Source organism: Eubalaena glacialis, chromosome 2, assembly GCF_028564815.1.
Source record: "Eubalaena glacialis isolate mEubGla1 chromosome 2, mEubGla1.1.hap2.+ XY, whole genome shotgun sequence".
Taxonomy (NCBI): domain Eukaryota; kingdom Metazoa; phylum Chordata; class Mammalia; order Artiodactyla; family Balaenidae; genus Eubalaena; species Eubalaena glacialis.
This window is the reverse complement of record NC_083717.1, coordinates 168,679,514-168,699,928: the sequence shown is the minus strand read 5'-3', so window position 1 is coordinate 168,699,928 and position 20,415 is coordinate 168,679,514. Positions and strand designations below refer to the sequence as shown.

The window sequence follows — 20,415 nt, the reverse complement described above, 5'->3', positions numbered from 1 at the left end:
ATTTAGCTTCCTCTCTGCCAGTTTCAACTTCAAATTGATATTTCTGAAACTGAGATTGACTCAGGTCCACTGTGGACCCTGACGAAATGAGCATGATCACAGTGGTAACCGCTGAAGCAGAAGAAATGATAAAAGAATTCCTTTGTATAGGAATGAGTGAGAGTGAATGAGTAAGCAGTGTAAGCAAACATTCTCTACCTCAACATATGCCCTCCTCTAGGACTAGGCAGAAAAGTATCAGGGTAAGGGGCAAAAGTGGAAAGAAATTGAACGGTTTTCTTTCCTACTCGCCCTCTACATGAAAAATGTGAGAAGCAAAAAGCATCTCCTCCCTCCTATGTATCTGTCAGCACATTTCCAGGAGGCCTGGCCACATCCCGGGCACCGGCTGGCCAGGGAACAGAGCCTGACACAGCACATTCGCAAGCATCGGAGCCCTCGCCTGGGTGGTCTGCTGTTATTCCTTTGATTAAACTCCCAGGCTAGAAGAGCTGGCGCTGCTCCTAATGATAGCTGGGTCCTGCAATCTCACACTGGCCCGCACAGACAGGCCAGCGCTCCCTCTCCTCTCCCTCTCCTCACTGCAGAGCTGGCTTACTTCGCCACATTCTCCTGTTCACTGACAGCAGTGACCACAAAGGGCTACTTCTGTGCGTGCAGAGGGCTACAGTTGTAAAGCACACCTCTCCCGGCACTGGATGAGGCAAAGATAGTGAGACCTCACACTCAAGCTCTACGCCAGCCCACCTCAGCTACCACAGCACACTCCCCCACAAGAGAAAGACGCTTCTAGAAAACCCTGCTTTCAGGGACGTATGATTTCCAAAGGATTCCAGCCCCTAGAGATAACCAGCTTCTCACGTGCCAAGGGAAAGAACTAAATTTGACCTGCTCTCTGCTCAGATTTGTTAGGTATTTGTTGAATAATCATATGTTAAGAACACGTGTCTCTGTATTTCCAGCATTTGCAAACACTTCCAAAGTGGCCACGGTGGCCACTTCGTGTGGCAGGGAATTTCAATATTCTCATATGTTCTAGTCTATAAATAAAGTTAAATCATAGCTGAAAGAGTAAAAGTAATTGCAAGATAAATGAGGTTCTGTTTTTAGCCATACAAATTCATAAGAATCTAGCCTCTAATGGAAATTCAGGGTAACTCAAAGCTTTATCATCAAATTTTGGGGTTGTCAGAGTACTTTGCTTCTTTTCTTTTGGCTAATTCCCTGTTCCTCAGCATCTTCAACAGTGAGCAGGGAGGCAAAGGGGATGGCATTGCTTCATCCTGCAATCCATCCTCCTCCCAGCTACCTAAGTGATGCAGCTAAAAGGCAAGGCCCATTTGTCTCTGTGGCTCCTGGTCATCTATGAGATAAAGAGCGAGTTCCTTCACAGGGCCTTCAAAGCTCTCCTTGAATCAGCCCTTGTCGTCTCCTCCAGCTTCCATCCCAGCTGCTCCCTATCCTCCAACACCACTAACCACCAGCTTTCTGTTTCCCCACATACACACATGCTAGCTTATTTTGGAGCCTGCCCTACCCTTCTTCTGCCACCCACCAGCCTACCCTTAAGATTCAGTGTAGGTGTAATCTCTTTCAAGAAGGCTGCTTCGGCCTTCCCACTCCCACCCACAGGCTGGGTTAGATACCCTTTGGTGGTTTTGTTATTCCCTAGAAACATCTCTGCAGATGCCATGCTAGTACTATCATGTGTTTATGTGGCTGTCACCCTTACCAGATTGTGAGTTATTTCACGCTGAGGTCTATGTCTTATATCATCCCTGTGGCTTAGTACCAAGGCCTGGAACACTCTCAAGAGCGTAATAAAATGTTTTTGAATGAACGAATTAAAAGAATACATTTGAATAAAAAGTTCTACGGAGAATGCCACTAAAAGCTTTAATGAGCAAGTAGTTGAAATCATAGACAAAATAAAGTGATTTTTCAGAAATTCCCTCAAATTTCTTTTTTTTTGGCCACGCTGTGCGGCATGCGGGATCTTAGTTCCCTGTGACCAGGGATCAAACCCACGCCCCCTGTGGTGGAAGCACAGAGTCCCAACTGCTGGATCGCCAGGAAAGTCCCAAATTTCAGTTTTTTTATACTCATCTTCCAAAATAGCACAAATAATTTAAAATCAGCATACCTTATTTAGTGGAAGGTCTCTTAACACCTTGCCCAGAAAAGCAATGTAAAGATGTATCAGGGTTTATGGCCTATAATGAAAGCAATACTCAGAGGAAAATCCATAGCTTTAAATATAATAAAAAACAAGACATGAGTGAAAATAAATGAAGTACCCAACTCAAGAAATTGGGAGGAAATAACAAAATAAAGCTAAGGAAAACAGAAGGAAGGAAGTTAGCAAAGATAAAACAAGAAGATAACCAATTAACAAACAACAAAACAACAGAATGAATAAATATATCCTATCAAAAAAAGGGAAGGGGGAAAGAAAATCTTCATTAACCCTATTGGATATATTCAAAAAAAGAAAACACAAACGCAAAATAGGAATTGAAAATAAGGAAACGATCACAGGTAAGAGGAAATAAAAAACATTTCAAGTGACTACTGGACACAGAGTTATTTCTGGTGGAGCTGAGTTGAAGGTTTCACACTCCAAGTCCAGAGAGGAGAGCAGAGCTTTCAGCACGTTCTGTCTGGATGCCTGCCTCTCACCAGGACTACACACACCTTATCACTCGCCTCGGTGAGTAAGGAACCAAGGCACTTTCTTTCAAACACGTCTAGGAGTAAAAGGAAATGGCCGGTAAACAGATGTCCCAGGGCCCTTATTAAGCCATTATAACATGTTATTATTTACCAGAAAAAGAACAATAGAAGAATTTCCCAAATTCCAAATTAAGGAACTACTTTCTCCAAGGGGAAATAACACAAATAACACATACTTGAGCTTTTCAATAACAACATTCATTTTGGTAACACAATATTTTATCCAAAAACTGATTTCAAATCAAATTAGAAACCATTTATTATTAAAAGCCTTTTATGGTTGAAATAGCAATCTTTTCCAAGTATCAATATATGGCATTCAGACTTTACAGAAAGGTTTTTGCATACTATCCTCATGATCCTGTTGTATTTTCCTCATCAACAAATAGAGACCCTGAGGTTAACGGAAGTTGAGTGAATTGCCCAAGATCACACAGCTAGTAAGTGGTAGAAGAAAGCAGGTCTTTACATGGCTAATCCAGCCCTTTTCCCACTACTGCACCCTGCTTATTACATACTACAGTCCCTCCCTCAGTATTGTACCAAGGATGAACCACCCTATTTATTACCAAGGCTCTAAAAGTTAAGACTGACATCTAATGGTGAGTTCAGATCCCTATGAAGAGAAGTCTGATGGAATTTTAATTCACTGGCACTGAAATTCTTCTTAGATGAGATAGACTGAAGGGGAATGACTTTCCAATAAGGATACAATCACCTTGGATTCCCAAAGGATCAGGATCCTTTCATTTTGGCAAGCTTTGCTGTCTACCAAATGATAGGAGGTGAAAATACGTAAACACTTAACATTGGCTATGTTTTTTAGTGCAATTGCAAAGAAAATTTCTTAACGTCTTGGTGCTTCTAGCTGCTCGTTAAAAATTGGAACATATACTCTAGTCAGTGACCCACTGAAAAAAGTTAGCAGATCACTGGCCCTCTCCCTTCCTCGTAGCCACTTCACATTTCACAGTTCCTTCCCATTCTACCATGGCCATGATATTCCATTTCCTTTTCCCATCATTCTGTCACTAAAATCTAACTATTAACTCCCTTCAAGTCTCAACACTGCCCGTATAAGATTCTTCACTTCCCAATTCACATTAGGCTTCCTTATCTACTCCCTTCAAACTATCAGGGATTTGAAAAAGAAAATGAATTACAACTTCACACTCTGGGATGAGGTTAAGTAAAGCTAAGGCTTACTTTGAATTGTGGTCCAGAATTTTACACAGCAAAGTAGGGCACCACCAGGGAGCAGTATGTTGCCTACTTTTAACATGCACTTGAAGTCATCCACAGCTTCACTTTTTCCTAGACTCGATTATCACTAGAGAGTTGCCACCAATTAAGGGACATGACACCATGAAGATATAGCGAAATATAACTGTGGAGTTAAATCAGAATAATTCCTTTGGAGGACTTTGATGCCGTTTGCATTAAGGAAAGGGAAAAAAACATGGCTTCTACTTCCAGTTAAATACCATGCGGATAATCATCAAGAAGGGCAAAAAGAATCCCAAAGTTCTTAAAAGTCTCATCTAACTTCACTGTGTTGTAAGCTTGTCAGTATATATACAACAAAGTCAAAATCCCGGTATCCATCAAGCTTGCCAGATGACCTTGACTACATCACTCATTTCAGCCTCAGTTTCCCCCATCTGTAAAATGGTGAGAATGATATGTGTTGGATGAGGGTGTATTGAAATAATTCATTAATCAGTGCCCAGAAAAGATCCTGACATCATGAGATGAAAGGCAGTAAAGTTAAAAAAAAAAAAAAAAAAAAAAAGTAAAAGGTAATGTTATGGCATTCTGGTAAAAAGATTTATAAGACTACAACTCACTGGAAAATTTTACCAGAGAAATAAGTTATTTTTAAAGATCCTTTACAAGTGCATTTACAGCTGAACACTCAAGTCTATTTATCCATGAAGTAAGTACATCATAGCTAGCAGCACACTTAAGTTTGCAATACCTGTGACAGAAACCCTTTCTTTAAAACTGAAGGAATGCTTTTATTCTTTAGCTTGAAACCAACTAATATTCATTCAACAAGCATCAGCATATGGGCATTAGTAAAGACAGGGAAGGACAGAGTACCCTGTAGTTAATCCTATCCTCTGATCCAAAGAACTCTCTGACACCCCAAACTATCCATACCTGCTGGGTGAGGAGACTGACGTGAGTGGATGGAGAATACTGCCTTGCTGCCTGCTTCTCAGCTAGCCGCTGAAGTTCAGCCGTAACCGTACTTGGGTCGTACCGTCTGCTGTATGAGGAACCATCTTCTCCCTCCTTCTGTGTTTTGGCTACTCCTGAATGCTGCTTGTTTGGACGGCATGAACCTGCTAAAAAAGAAAAGTTTTCATCCCCTTAGGAAAAAAGCCCTGAAAAACTTAAGATGATGACAGCAAAATCTCAGCCAACAGATACTTTACTGACTCCTAGGGATCTCTGACAACATAAGGAGCAGTAAACTATCCTCAGATGCTCACAAAAGTAAAAATCAATCCTTACCATACTCTAGAAACTCTTCCTACCACCAAATTGTTACATGCATTTATTACTGTGTTTTTGCATACTATGAATCCTTCACAAAAAAAGAATTTTCATCATATGTAGTGGGGAATAATTGATCCTAGAATTAATGAATAAAAAATGTGTAGCCTTGAAACTCATTATAATTCTTGATTTCCTTGTTATGTGACTGTACTTGTCAGTAGTTTACGGCACACACTGTCAAATCATCCACAATCCTTCTTACAGAGCTCAAAAAGGAAAGAAGGATAAAAGCAAAACTGAGTATATTTGGAAAAACAGCAATAATCCTATATTATAAAATTTCAATTGATTTTCCTTTCAGATTTCAATTTTCTTCTTTCAACTATAATATCCCAGAATTCTATTATTTCCGAGCACTGAAATTCTGGCACAATGAAATTATTTAATATAAAATCAAGGTTAATATTTTTTCTATGATAAAAGTCACACAACCCATTGAAAAAATATTAAAAACCCAGAAAAGCAGAAACACTTTAATGTGTTTCCTTTCTGTCTTATTAATGCTTATATAACCACAATCATTCTGTATATACAATTTGGTGACACTACTTTTAAAAAATCTATATTTTTTCATGTTTATTATGTTATTTGACACATACCAAATACTATTTACAATTGATGTAGAAGTTATAAAACATATTATAATGAACTGACTACCCAACTCAAGAGTCACATTAACATTATCAACCCATGTGTTCCTCCTCATCCTTAATCTTCCCTTATCATTCCCCCCCTTCTTTTTTTTAAAATATAGTTTTATTCTTTGTTTCTGTGTGTGTTTGTATATGCATACTTAAACAAAATACAGTTAATTTTGTTTGTTTTTGAGCTCTATAAAAATGGTACCTATTGTAGTAATTTCCTGGGACTTGCTTTTGTTACTCAATACCATACTTCTGAGATTTATCCTTTCTAAGTATAGCTGAAACTGATTAACTTTATCCGCTGCTTGGTATTCCATTTTGGAAATACATTACAACTTATTTTTCTATTCCCTCATTAATGGCTATTTTGGCTATTTCAAGCTTATCGCTATTATAAACAGTGCAGTTGTGAACACTCTTGCATACATGTCCTGGTGCACATGTGGAAGAACTTCTCTTGTGTATACGGTTAGGAGTTGAGTCACAGAGTATGTGAATTTTCAAATGTATGTGATAACAACAATTTTCAAATTTATGTGAATTTTCAAATGTATGTGATAAAAACAATTTTCAAATTTATGTGAATTTTCAAATTTATGTGAATTTTCAAATTTATGTGAGTTTTCAAATGTATGTGATAACAACAATTTTCAAATTTATGTGAATTTTCAAATGTATGTGATAACAACAATTTTCAAATTTATGTGAATTTTCAAATGTATGTGATACACTACCACAAAATATAAGCACTCCTGCTGATCCACATCCCCTCCAACACTTAGTACTGTCAAGTATCTTAATTCTTCCCTCTTTTAAGAGGGTGTAAAATCTCACTGCAGTCTTCATTTATATTCATCTGATTAATAATGATGTTGAGCACATGTTACCTCTTTTCTGATAGCACTATTGGGTTGTCTTTTTCTTACTGAAGGAATCTTGCTTATGTTTTTACTTTTGTTTCCTACAATAAGGTGTTAAAGATGGTCTCCCTGATTCTATTCTAGAAGTTTAAAGTTTTGCACCTGAAAGTGATTATATGGATAGTATGAGGCAGAGATCTAATTTCACTTTTCTTCCTGTATGGATAACCAATTATCCCAGCACCATTTATTGAGAAATGCATCGTTTTCCACTATCTGCAATGCCATCTGTCATATATCAAACTTTCATCTATCTGTATGATTGCTTCCAACTTTCTATTCTGCTCCACTGGTCACTTTGTACCTTTTCAGATACTATATTTTCTTAATGATCATATCTTTATATTCTTAATAAGATACTCCTCCACCCTTTTCTCTTCTTCAGTGAGTTCTCACTATCCTTGGTCTTTTGCCTATCCATTATCATTTTAGAATTGGCTTGTCAAGTACAACAACAAAACTTGAGATTTTGGTTGGAACCTGTATTGAATCCAGAGATCAATTTGATGAGAACTGAAACATTTGTGATATTAAGTCTTCCTATCCATGCACATTCTATTTATTCATTTATTTAGGTTTTCTCTGTCTCTAAACAAAGTCTTATAAAATTTCCTTATAAAAGTCTTTCCTAAATTTATCCCTAGATAGCTTATCGTTTTTATGCATGTTGTTCTCTTGGTGATGTGGTTGTACAACAGTGTGAATGTACTTAATGCCACAAGTGTATCTGTAGCTTATTTTCAGTTTTCTATGTAGATAACGTATTATCTGCAAATAAATAAATTTTATTTCCTCCCTTTTGATCCTTATGCTTTTTATTTCTTTTTCTTGTTTTATTATACTGGCTCTTGACCTCCAGTAAAACACTGAATAGAAGAAATGTCAGTGGGCATCCTCTTCTTGCTCTTAACCTTGGAAGGAATGCTTTCGACATTTCCCCATTTACAGATATCTCTTGTGAGATTTTGGCAGACACCCTTTTTCAATAAAGAGGGTTTCCTTCTCTTCCTAGTATGCTGAGAGTTATTATCATGAATGAGTACAGAATTTTACCAAATTCTTTTTCTGCATCTACTAAGAGGATAAATACAGTTTTTCTCCTTTAATCTGCTGATGTGACAAACGACATTTATGGATTTTCTACTGTTAAACCCCTTCTGTATTCCTTGGATAAACTTGTTCATGGGATCTAATCTCTCTCATATGTTGCTAGATGTGGCTGGCTCATATTTTGATTAGAATTTTTGCATTGGTGTTCATAAATGAAGCTGATCTACAATTTCCCTAATACTGTCCTTAATTGGTTTTGTTATCAAGATTAAACTAGCTGCACAGAGTTATTACTGTTGTCTCTTTTTCCATGCTCTAGAAGAGTTTAAGATTGGAATTATTTTTCCCTTGAAAGATTGTCAAAACTTATCTATAAAACCATCTGGGCCTCAAGTTTTCTTTGTGAGATTTTTAAACTACTGTATAACTTATTTTAATAGTTACAGGACCATTCAGGCTTTCTTCACCTTTTTTTTCATTTTAATAAATTTTTTCTTTTTTTTAAAAAAATATTTATTTATTTATTTGGCTGAGCCAGGTCTTAGTTGGGGCACACGGGATCTTCGTTGCCGTGTGCGGGATCTTTTTAGGTGCGGCATGCGGGATCTTAGTTGCGGCATGCATGCGGGATCTAGTTCCCTGACCAGGGATCGAACCCAGACCCCCTGCACTGGGAACGCGGAGTCTTAACCACTGGACCACCAGGGAAGTCCCTCTTCATCTTCTTGAACCAATTTTACTTACTTTTGTAGGCGTTATCCACTTTGCATAGGTTTTCAATTTTATTGGAATAAAGTGGTTAACAGTATTCTAATATTTTTGTCACCTATGCTACATTTGTATTTTCTGTCTGCTTTTCATTCCTTATATTATTTATCCATATCTTCTCTCTTTTCCTGATCGGTCTCACCAGAGGTTTGTCCACCTTCTTAGGCTTTTCAAAGAACTTTTGGCTCTGATACTTTCTCTACTGTATTTTTGAATTCTGTAATTTTTACTCTTGTCTTTGATTTTTATCTTTACTCTTATCTCTCTTTCTCCTTTATTTAGATTTATAATATTGCTGTTTTTATAACATCTGAAATCAGATATTTAGCACATTAATTTTTAGCCTTTCTTCTTTTCAAATATAAGTATTTAAGGCAGTAAATTTCCCTCCAAATACTGTTTTTCATTGCTCTCCACACATCTGAACATGAAGTTTCTTCACTGTCTTTCAATTCTAATAGTTTTACATTTATTTCCATTATGATCTCTTCTCTGAATTCTTTTAAATTTTGAAATACATAAGGATTTGTTATGTATCATTGCTGTCGACATTCAATTTAATTGCAGTGTGGACAGAGAATGTGGCTGTATGATACCAATTCTTTGAAATCTGTTGTCTTACGATGTAGGACATGACTGTTTATTATAAATGTATCATGTGTGCTTGAGAAGGTGTTTTCTCTAATTTTTGGGTACAGAGTATTATGAATGAGCAATAGATAAAGTTATCATCTTGTTCAAATTCTCTTTATCTTTGCTGATTTACAAAATCTGTGTATCTACTAATAATGGACAGAAATATGTGGAAATCTCCCACTAAGACAGTGGATTTGTAGATTCCTCATTAGTTGTATCAATTTTTGTTTTATTTATTTGGAGGTTATTTTGTTAGCTGCACTTAGAACTGTTTTATCTTTCTGTTGAACTAAAACCTTGTTTTATGTAATTACTCTCTGTACCTGTTAAGAAAATTTTCTCTCTTAAAGCCTAATATAAGCTAATATATACTAAATTAAGTTAGCATACATTAGCACCACCTTTATTCTGGTTGGTATTTACATGGTATTTCTTTCTTCATCCTCTTACTTTCAACCATTCCACGTCCTTATCTTTACATGTGTCTTTCGTTGGTAAACAACATACAGTTAGATTTTTAAAAAATTCAATCTGACACTCTTCTAACAAGTTCAGCCCATTTATATTTATTTGATTCTTGATATATTAGGACTTGGTTTACCATCTTTTAAGTTTCCATTTCTTGCATTTTCTAAGCGTCACGCTTGTGTGCTTCTATGTTTGTGGGTGTTTCCCCCGATCCAATCCATTTTTCTTCTTCCCACATGTCTAAATTTCCATATTTTAATTTTTTCAGTGGTGACCTTTGAGACTTGATACTGTATATTTATCTTGAAAAAGTCTAAATTCAAAATAACATCTTAATCTCATCCCCAAACTATTCAATCACCATAGAAAAATTTGACTCCAATCACTTATAGGATATTATTGTTGTCAAGTATATTGTTGTCAACTATATATTGTTATCTACTACTGTTTAAGCCATTCAGAATATGTTCTTTGACCACAGTGGAAATAAGCTAAAAAGCAATCACAAAAAATAGAGAATGCCAACTATGTGAAGATTAAACAATATACTTATAAACAATCCATGGGTCAAGAAAGAAATCACAACGGAAATTAGGAAATATTTTTGAAATGACTAGCTTCTTCCATTCCTTATCCTCCTCTGCAAAAGGTATGAAAAAAAGGAAGGTTTAAAAAAGAAGTTTTGATGACAACAACAAGGTACTGGAGACACTGCCCTTACTGAATTTTTCTCACATGGGAGAAAAAATTTAAACCAGAACATAATTATTATTGATTTTAGAAGATTAAATCATAAGAATAATCACTCAGAGTTAGCACTAATACACATATACGTACATATTCATATGATGACTTATTAAAGTAGACCCTTTCATATCTCTGATTCAAGCTCCATATTACAATATCCATTTCATTTGAAATCAGACAATGATTAAGACATATAGATTGGCTATTTATAAAACATAGCTTAACTGTTACTCACCTTAACGTGGATATTACTCAGGTGTTTAAAAATCTGACCAATGTTAAGATACTCACTAATCTACAAATTCAACACAATCCCTATCAAAATCCCATCTGCCTATTTTTGCAAAAATTGACAAGCTGATCTTAAAGTTCATACAAAAATGCAAGGGATCCAGAATAGCCTAAACAATATGAAAAAGAAGAACAAAGATGGAAGAATCACCCTTGGTGATTTCAAAACTTACTACAATGCTATAGTAATGAAGACAATGTGGTACTCGCATAAGGGCAGATATACAGATCCGTGGAACAGAATTGAGACTCCAGAAGTAAACCCTTACATTTAAGATTAAATGATTTTTGACAAGAGTGCCAAGACAATTCAACAGGAAAATAATAGTCTTTCAACAAAAGGTGCTGGGACAACTGAATAACCACATGCAAAAAAAGAGATGTTAAGACCTTCATGCCACACCATATACAAAAATTACATCAAAATGGATAAAAGACCTAAACTATAAAATTCTTAGAAAAAGCATACTCAACAGAATGAGAGAAAATACTTCTAAATCATGTATCTGGCAAGGGACTTGTACCCAGAATATATAAAGAACACTTACAACTCAACAGTAAAAAGACAAATATCACAATTATCTCTTGACTACACTGTAAGCTCCCAGTAAATAGAAGCCTTGTCTTACTCATTTCTTTATCCCCAGCACCTAAAAGAAGTTGTTTCATTTTCTTATCAGTGAATGAGTGCCACTGGACCAAATGCAAGACTCTTCCTTAGTCACATCGGAACTATGCACCCTGTGTCCCTTTACCTTTCAAAAGAAAAGGCAAAGGGAAGAGATGGCATTCTTTTTTAACTGGGGCTGGGGAGAAGCTGACATTGTGGAGTGCCTTTCATTCTCTCACTCACCTGCCTTTGCTGAAGAGGGACGAGACAGTTTCTGGCTATAGATGTGCGCAGCACTTTGGAAAGAGGAAAAGGGGCCAATGGTGTAACTGCCTGATCGACAGCGCGGCAGGCCAGCGGGGCTCAGTACGTTCTGTGTCCCAGGATGGATGGAGGGAGAAGCACTGTCAGGGACTGTGCTCAGTAAAATTGCTGGCTGGTGAGGCATGCTGGGGATAGCTGGAGGAATCTGAGATACAGAAGAATGGTGGCCTGGCCCTGGTGAGAGCTCAGAGGTGGTAATAACAGATGACAAATGGGTGTTGGGAATTTTCTGCAGAAGAGCAGCAGCAGGACCAGAGAAAGAAGCAGAGGAAGAACTGGTATAGACTAATTTAGCCTCTTTTTCTGCTGAAGTGGTAAATCCTATTAAAATAAAAACAAACAAACAAAAACAGATTTTAGGGAAAATTAATGTAAATTCTGTATGTAAACACGAAGCAAATATTTTTAAACCTCAAAATAATCTTAGCATGAAATAGACATAATGAAAAATACAAACTTTAATGAGATTCATCATGAACTTAATGAATACTGCCCACTCAGACAATGTGGCAATGGAAACAGTTTATTTTTAGTTCCTTCTGAAAGCTGGTGTTGGGACTACCTCCATCAACCCGAGCAGGTGCTTTACAAACGTTAGGGCATCAGGACAAAGTTTCTGATAATGACAGCTAACTCCTCTCCCTCTGATTTTCACCCTTCTAGAAAAAAAAGTGCTCAGAATTTTAAACATTAAGAAAGTGAGAAATTCCTTGGAAGGATAATAGGCTATCAGTAGATAAAAGGCAATTCTAAGCGAAAAGGAAAAACAAAGAAAAGGAGCTTTTTGGAGTAATGTCACATGCCCGAAAATCATTTAATATCTGATGATTTTTTTTCATTTAGAGATTTATCAGAGAGCAGCAAATCTATGTAGGTTTGAAGTCACTCACGAGATAATTTATCAGAGTGAATGTCTGTTGCTTGTTGCTGCTTGGGCTGCTTTATTTTCACTTCTTCCATCATTTCAGGGTGATCTGAAATAAGAAACAAATACTGAGCTTAGGCTCTGTTACTAATCAAATGCTAGAGCACTGCTCTACACATAATTTTGTTTCCAAAATATAACACAACTAGTAATCCATGCTAGGAACCATTGTATTTCTCACCACACTTTTCCAAGGATGGTCACGCCCACAGCCCTGTTGAGTGGGACACCAACCAAATGATTCCCAACTAGCCCCAACCCCAGCTCCAGCTAACTGAATGAGGAAAAGATACCAAAACCCAGGGCAGCCATCCATGGACTGCCAACAAGCTAGGACATGCCTGGGAAAGAAAATGAGTAAGGGAAGTAAGATGCCTCTGTCAAGATTTCAGACTTGGGGAGCTAAGAGACCAAACTGGTCGGTGGTACACAGTGGAGCGAAGAAGTCATAATATATATGGAGCAGGCAACTGCCAAGAGATAGAAAGAACAGCCCCAATATTTGTTGGCATGATACCTGGATACTACAACAGCTCTGAATCTTAATCTCCTCAGTTTTACTTGAATAAGCTGAGTGAGTTTGCTTATTAGATAGATTGATCAGTATATTCAATAACAAAATCACTCTAATAAAATAAATTTCCACCGTAATAAATTAGGTTTTTTTTTCTACTACAGAATTTTGAAACAGAACAGCCAGAGCTAATCATATACTTAGAGAAATATTCCAAAAATCTTTCTCAAGGGCCAGGTTCATACAAAAACTTAAGACAGGCCATTTTACAGATCATCTTTCAGAATGAAAGAATAAGGACATATGAGTTCTCTTCTGTCCATCACCACCAGCACTGGTAATACTGTCACACATTTGTTTGCTCATGTTTGAAACGAGTCCAGATACTATCAAATGTCATACTGTTGTTCCCTTGATTGAGGCCTTCCTACTGCCCCTCTAGTTATTCTTGATTGGTATTGCTAGGTATAGACATTATTATGTAAAGGTAGTCCTTAACACATGAACCCCAGAATTTCTGAGGACGCATCTGTACAAACAGGTGCTGCTAGTACATACTGTTAGGGCTTCCCCATTACTACCAGGGGAGAAGTTACTACCTGAATGCCAAGCTAGGACTTCACCTGCCTAGCACACTTTTCCCTACCCCAACCTCATCACAAAAACTCCTCAGCCTCCCTTTCCCAACACTGTTAGAGGATCTTTTCAGAGATCTTACCAACCTTCTTCCTGTATTTACTCACCCAACTTCATCCAGCAGGCAATAAATATTATAAAGTCAAGAATTGTGACAGTCCTGGTCCCTGTATCTCTAGCAACTATCACAATGTCTGACACATGATAGGTGTTCATTAAAAATATGTAGAAGGAATGAATGAACGGATAAACAAACTAGCTTTAGAACTTAGATAAGTTAGGAAAGCTCAAAGAAGAGGGCTGGACTCAGAAGTATTTCTACTAATACAATACTTTAAGTATACAGTGAGCTAAATAGGCTTTTGTAGACTAACCTCTGAAGCTAATCAGTTTTTAAAACAGTAACACCTGTTTCCTTGGGAAAACTCACTCTACCTTTTAAATGACCAATTTTCCCAGCTCTTTCCACATTAGACTATGATAGCCTTAAGAGTAGCAAAGAAATCTACATCTTTGAATCCAGTGGTTAGCATACTACAAAATTAGTATATTGATTGTCTATCTCTTATGCTTCCATCTAGATTTTAAATGAATCTTACACTTGAAGCACAAGCTTTGTTTATAACTGAGTATTGCTGCTATTTTTTGATCATATGACATGAACTAGATAGTTTGGTCCACATCAATTCCAAATCCCCAATCATGGAGTTCCCCAGCAGTGAGAAATTTTTGAAATGCGTGGGAACATTGGGTTATCACAATGACTGAAGGAAGATGGTGGCATTTAGGGCTTGGGACCATGGATATTAGACATCCCACCAGGTATGGAATAGTCCCACACAACAAAGAATTCTCCTACCCCAAATGCAAATGGTGATGAGCTGGAGGAACCAAAAAATTTAACAGGAGTGAGAAATTATCATTAGGAGAGGCAGAAGAACAGAGATTAAGAGCACAAGCTTTGAGTCAGGCAGACTAAAGTTCAGATTCCTGTTCCACTGTATGGTGCAGGGCACCCTTGAGCAAGTTACTCTGTCTCTTTCAGCTCTGTTCCCTAATCTGTAGAGAAGTTTTATAATAGCACCTACTCCATATGGTTTCTGGAAGTAAAAAAATAAGATCATGTCCAGTAGACAGTAATATGAGCGCTCACTAAATGTTAGGTATTATTAGCTTGTCTTGAAAACAGCTCTCTGATGTTAATTTTCATGAAAAAAAAAAAATTAGACCATGTCCCTCTTGTGCTTTTAGGACAAAAATATAAGGCCTCCTCATCCCCTACTCACACACTGCAAAATTTTACCACCTTGGAGTCTATTAGTGCTTAGGCAACATATTATTTTTGGTTCCCCTTTGCACATCTCATTTTTTTGCTTGTTCTTCTTATTTTTCATTAATTAACCAATATACTTACCACCCTTTGCCCCGCTATCAGAAAGATTGTTGCTGTTTTTAGAACTTTTTGAGTGAGTCCCCAGGAAGACACTTGCAGACTTGTTTTTTTGGGTATAAAAAGTCAACACCTCCTCCAGTTCAGCCTCACTGAAATGGGGAAAGAAAGTATGGTCAGAACAGGAAGGTGTTCTGGAAAATCTTTCTACCAGATTTTATTATGAAAATGGAGTAAGCTGAAGAAGGGGAAAATGAAAAGCACAAGCTGAAAACTCCCTATTAATAGATGGTAAAAAAGAAATATAAATGAAGCAGTCTGAAAAATTTAAAGCATGACAAGGTTTTATTCATTCCACAGTGAATATTCTAGATTGGCACTGTACAATATAGTAGCCACTAGTCACATGTGACTATTTAGATTTAAATGAATTAAAATTAAAGATTCATTTCCTTGGTTACACTAGCCACATTTCAAGTACTCAGTAGCTACAACACAGGAAGTTCTATTGGACAGCCATGTTCTAAATCAGGGGTCAACCAACTACAGACAGTGGGCCAACCCTGACCAGCAGGCTGTTTTTGTATGGCTCCCAGCTAAGAACGGTTTTCATATTTTTAAAGAAGAGTATGCTATAAAGACCACATGTAGCTCACAAAGTCTGGAATATTTATTATCTGGTCCTTGGCAGTTTGTCCACCCCACTTCTAGATAATTGGAGTATATTCACTAAAGAAGCCACTTTGTCATAAATACGGAAACTCACCAGCGTAACCAAGGAAGATTTCCCTAACCATCTATACAATGGAAACTGAACCAGATGGTCTCTAGGTCACTTCAAATATTGAAATTATATGCACTTTTTACGAACATCCACAAAATGGAAAGTGTAAGGAAACAGATGAGGGCCCATAGAATTCTTCCAGTAAACATATTATGCATGGATTTTGTAAAATCTGCAGCAGCTCCTCAACGGCCTTTTGCATTTTTTTCCTGGAGCCTGGCTGTGTTCCAGATAAGTGGCCTTCAAATAAGCAAAATATTCCTGCAATATTACAAAGAACCTATATCCTATCTTCAGAATACACTGTAATGACAACCTTGGAAACTGCTCCTATGAATCTCAGAGTAAACCCCAAGGTCTCCAAAGTAGCAAAGAATGGCCTGGCTAATTTGTATCAAGATAGAGAGCTGAATGCTGAGATTTTTCAACCCCTAAGAGCTAACCTTAAGCATGAAGGACTTGTTTTATTTTATATAAATTAGGCGTAACCCTCACAGTGCTGAGAAACTGCCAATTCCTCAACCCACTCAACGTAGGCAAAATGTGGTCATCTCCACTGCATCAGTAGGTCAGGGATAAATTCAGATCCAGTAAACACTGGAACCTCTAACTTCAGCTTTCCGAAGTGCTCCCTCAGCCCTTAGAGTGGTGTGTACTTTGAAGCTGTCTAGAAATACAGCCCAGATGCCCAGCAGGAGTGTTTTGATAACTAAAACCATGACAACAGCCAATAATTGGCTGAGATATGGAGAGATCAAGCCTATGAAACCCTTCTTCTCCTCCTAAGAGTGATTTTACTCACATCCATATGTTAGAAACAAGGGGCTACTGGGAATGAATGGGGCAGTGTTGGAAGACAGAATAAGATACTTTTTATTAAGAATGTCTTCTACCTTGCTTGTCTGATGAACTCTTGAAAGTTTTCCGTATTCACCCCATCTTCCTCTTCTTCCTCAAGTTTCTTCTTCGATTTCTTTCCAGCCATTTGTTCTGTTTCCTATCCAGTCCCCAACCCCACAGAAAAACAAGATAAAACTGACTCCTGATAAATGCATACTTCATCGTCTGGTTTCAATACCCTTGGGTTAATTTGTCTTTATAGTAAAGACATTTAATTCCTCCATGTACTTTTGCCACCCATAAATCTGATATATTATTTTCTGTCATTATTTCATGAAACATTTTAGAGTTTCCAAGTAAGAGTTGCATAATAAATATAAATTTTTATCATGTTCCTACTTTTTACTCAGGTAGCCCAGTGAAAAAAAGAGCTTGGTAATGTCTGTGGTCACACTTGAAGCTTTAATAGAATGACAACAGAGATACTGTATTTTGTTACAGTTAGGGAGAGGAAAGATAGGTCTTGGAAGATACTCCTATAGCAGCATCCAAATTGAGTAAATTCTTCACTTATGTAAGTTGTCCCAAAATTCTCAACAGAGCTGGAGTAGCTATGTAGCTATGGATTTGGTGTGTTGATACTGTACTGACCATTCCACACATTTCACAAAAGCTATTTAAATTTCCAGGCCTCAGCTCTCCTTTCTGAAAAATGACCATGCTCCCCGCTCCCCCCACCCCAAAATGACATTTCTAAAGCATTCTAAGACCCTTGGATAAAAGATGCTTTGCAGACTACTCTCACTAAATAGTCTATTTTCTGGGCTTGGTTGTAAAATGAAGTCACTATCTAAAATGTTCTAGAGAACAAAGTATAACTCTCTCAGGAAGGAAGACTGTGTCACTGTGTTAAATCCACAGTTCAAATTTGCTCTCAAATAGTCAATTCACCACTGTCTCCAGGCACAATAATGACAATGCAAATTCACATAGCCCAGGATTCATCTCAGGTGCAACAACACTCAAAAGGAATGTGCCTTTGGATGAGAGTGAACTACGGCCCCTGGGCCTTCACAAGTAATAAGTAGCTTTTCAGACCAGCTGGGTTAGGGAGTGACGTCCTGCTCCCCATAACGTCCCACACAGCACGTGATAATGCTAAAAGGGAAGAAGAACCTCTCCGCCCAGCTGGACAGAGCCTTCTAGCCTGTTTCTGACAGCACGTGGCAATCCAAAGCACAAGACTAACAGATGAACCACCTACCTTGTTGTACACAATGATAAAGTCACCCAGTTGGTGGGCCAGGATTCTTCTGCGCTCCAGAAGTGCCAGTCTCCGACTGGGTAATACCATCCTCAGTGAGTGCTGGAGGTTACTTGATGCTCGCTTGAGGAAACGAACCACTAGCTCCTATAAATTAAAGAGTCATTGGGGGAAAAAAAGAAGGGATTGTGCTTAAGCAACAGAAGACAAGCTACAAGGGGATTACACAATAGAGAGATAAGAAGAGGTATACTATACACTTCAACAAATAAGACCCAGAGCAAACATACTAGGTATAACAAGGATACAGTAAGACAAGAACAAAACGAAACAAACATATCCTCCTCCTTTAACAAGCTGGCAGTGGGAAAATCAAAATCAAGTATGTGTGCAAATAACTATGTAATAAAGTAGTAGCTGTAAAAGTACCACAATTCATATATACATAGTACTATAATAATTCAAAGTGCAGCTATCACTTCCAATAGGGTGACCAGAGAAAGATACTTAGGGAAAGTAATAGGTAGAGGAAACTAAAACCATGGATCAAGTCATCAAAGGTGAGAAGGGAGAGAAAGAATACAGAAATACTGACACTCAGAGATCGGAAAGAGGAGGAAGAATCAGAAAAAAACAAACAACCACCACAACAAACCATGACAGAAACATCAGAAATGTAGAAAGAAACAAGGGAGAAAACAGTGTCATGAAAGCCAAGGGAGGAAGGCTCCCATGTCACAGCTTCCAAGAGGCTGGAGCAGGAAAGGACCACACCACTTTCAGCAGAGTAAAGGGGACAGAAAGTAGAGGTTAAGAAACGAATGGATACTGAAGAATACAGCTGAAGAGCAGAAACTACTGATCTAAAAAGTTTAGTGACTAATGGAAAGAAAGAACTGTTACCAGGCTTGCAAGGCGATAGCTTTTTATTTATTTGTTCTTCCCCAAGTATAATGGTGCTTTTAGAGTAGGGGGTTGGCAAGGAGGGCATAGTGAAAGGTCATTAAGGGGTAGAAGGGATACATCTCACTTGAGATGGGGCAAAGGATTTTGAAATCTGAACAGATACCAATCAGATCATTCATAACATCACAAATGCTTCAAAGAGAGATTTTGCAAGGCCAAGGGCCTTAAAGATAGTAGTTCCCCGCACCCAACCCCCAAACACAGTAAAATTGCCTGAAGATGATGGATTTGGGGAACTTCTGTCGATGTGCCTTCTGTGAATTACGTGATATAGAAGCTCTAAACCTAACTTGGATCAGAGAAGGCAATTCTACACCTACCTTCCTCATAAACAAGACCACTGCCACGATCATCAGGTAATGCCTTAGGGTTTGTTGTTTAGATAGATTTTCAAATGGGAATGCACACAACTGATACTAAGTTCTGCAGTGATGATCCTGAATATTCTTATAAAAAGCTCCATAGAAATCCTGTGTGAATTCCAAGTCAGCAGTTGCAACAGTTATTCTCTTCTGAGCTATGTTTTTCTTCTTGAATTTGATTTTGGTTCACTGTCCTTTGGTGACAATTTACTCCAACATTAAGAAACAGTCTCATAACCAGAGGGCTGGATTTCATAGGTCTACTCTGCTGTCTTTACTATAGGCTGGTTTAAGCTGTTATATTAAAACATTATTTTTTCACAGTGGAGCAGACAAACTGACTCTCAAAAAGGCAGTTTCAATTTTCCACTTGGAAAGAGCAGAGCTAACATTTTCCATTGATGGTTGAAAAATTACTCACAACACACAAGGTTTTATCTCTGGGTTGTATTGGTTACTTTAAATTCACAAGTTGTTTTCTGGGATATCCATCATGCTTTTATAATAAGCCCGGCATATTGTACGCCTCTTATATGTGGAGAACTGAAAATTACAGTAGGATCACCACTGAGCTGGACAAAGGATGCAGCTTTCTCAGACTTAATGGTCCTTCTCCTTCCAGTGACAGAGCCCTGTGGTTAAAAAGCCTAAGGAAGGGCTGTGGCTTCTTCTATATGCGTTGACCTTACCAAAGAGCTTGAAGCTCCCTGTCATTCTCATCCAAAAAGAAAAACATTGCTAGTATATTAAATTTTAGGCAGGTTCGAATGACCAATATACAGTAAAAATTATTACACAAGTTTGTTTCCAGTAATCTAAGAATTTTATAAAGTGACAACCAGTAAAGAAAAAAATGTTAAAATGGAGGATGGTACATTCTCAGAGGGCCCATGATAAAGTGTTGACTTTCAAAGAGCTAACTTGACCCCCCCAGGACAGAAAATAAATGCCTTATGACCCATGGAAACAGTGCAAGAG

At 37.7% G+C, this 20,415-nt stretch overlaps 1 protein-coding gene across 17 annotated transcripts in view; it reads right to left on the bottom strand.

Annotated features, from left to right (window-relative positions):
* The window catches only part of TTLL5 (tubulin tyrosine ligase like 5), a 304,948-nt gene that overhangs the window by 170,756 nt on the left and 113,777 nt on the right, over positions 1-20,415 (bottom strand). For 10 of the 17 annotated variants that reach the window (XM_061181085.1, XM_061181098.1, XM_061181090.1 and 7 more), the window contains 6 exons: positions 18,110-18,256; positions 16,899-17,002; positions 15,246-15,373; positions 12,647-12,730; positions 11,676-12,077; positions 4,897-5,084 (listed from right to left, as the gene is read on the bottom strand). In XM_061181085.1, coding sequence (XP_061037068.1) covers positions 4,897-5,084; positions 11,676-12,077; positions 12,647-12,730; positions 15,246-15,373; positions 16,899-17,002; positions 18,110-18,256 — 1,053 coding nt within the window. The remainder of the gene's footprint in view (positions 1-4,896; positions 5,085-11,675; positions 12,078-12,646; positions 12,731-15,245; positions 15,374-16,898; positions 17,003-18,109; positions 18,257-20,415) is intronic. The other 7 variants (XM_061181087.1, XM_061181091.1, XM_061181094.1 and 4 more) reach the window with 3 other exon arrangements.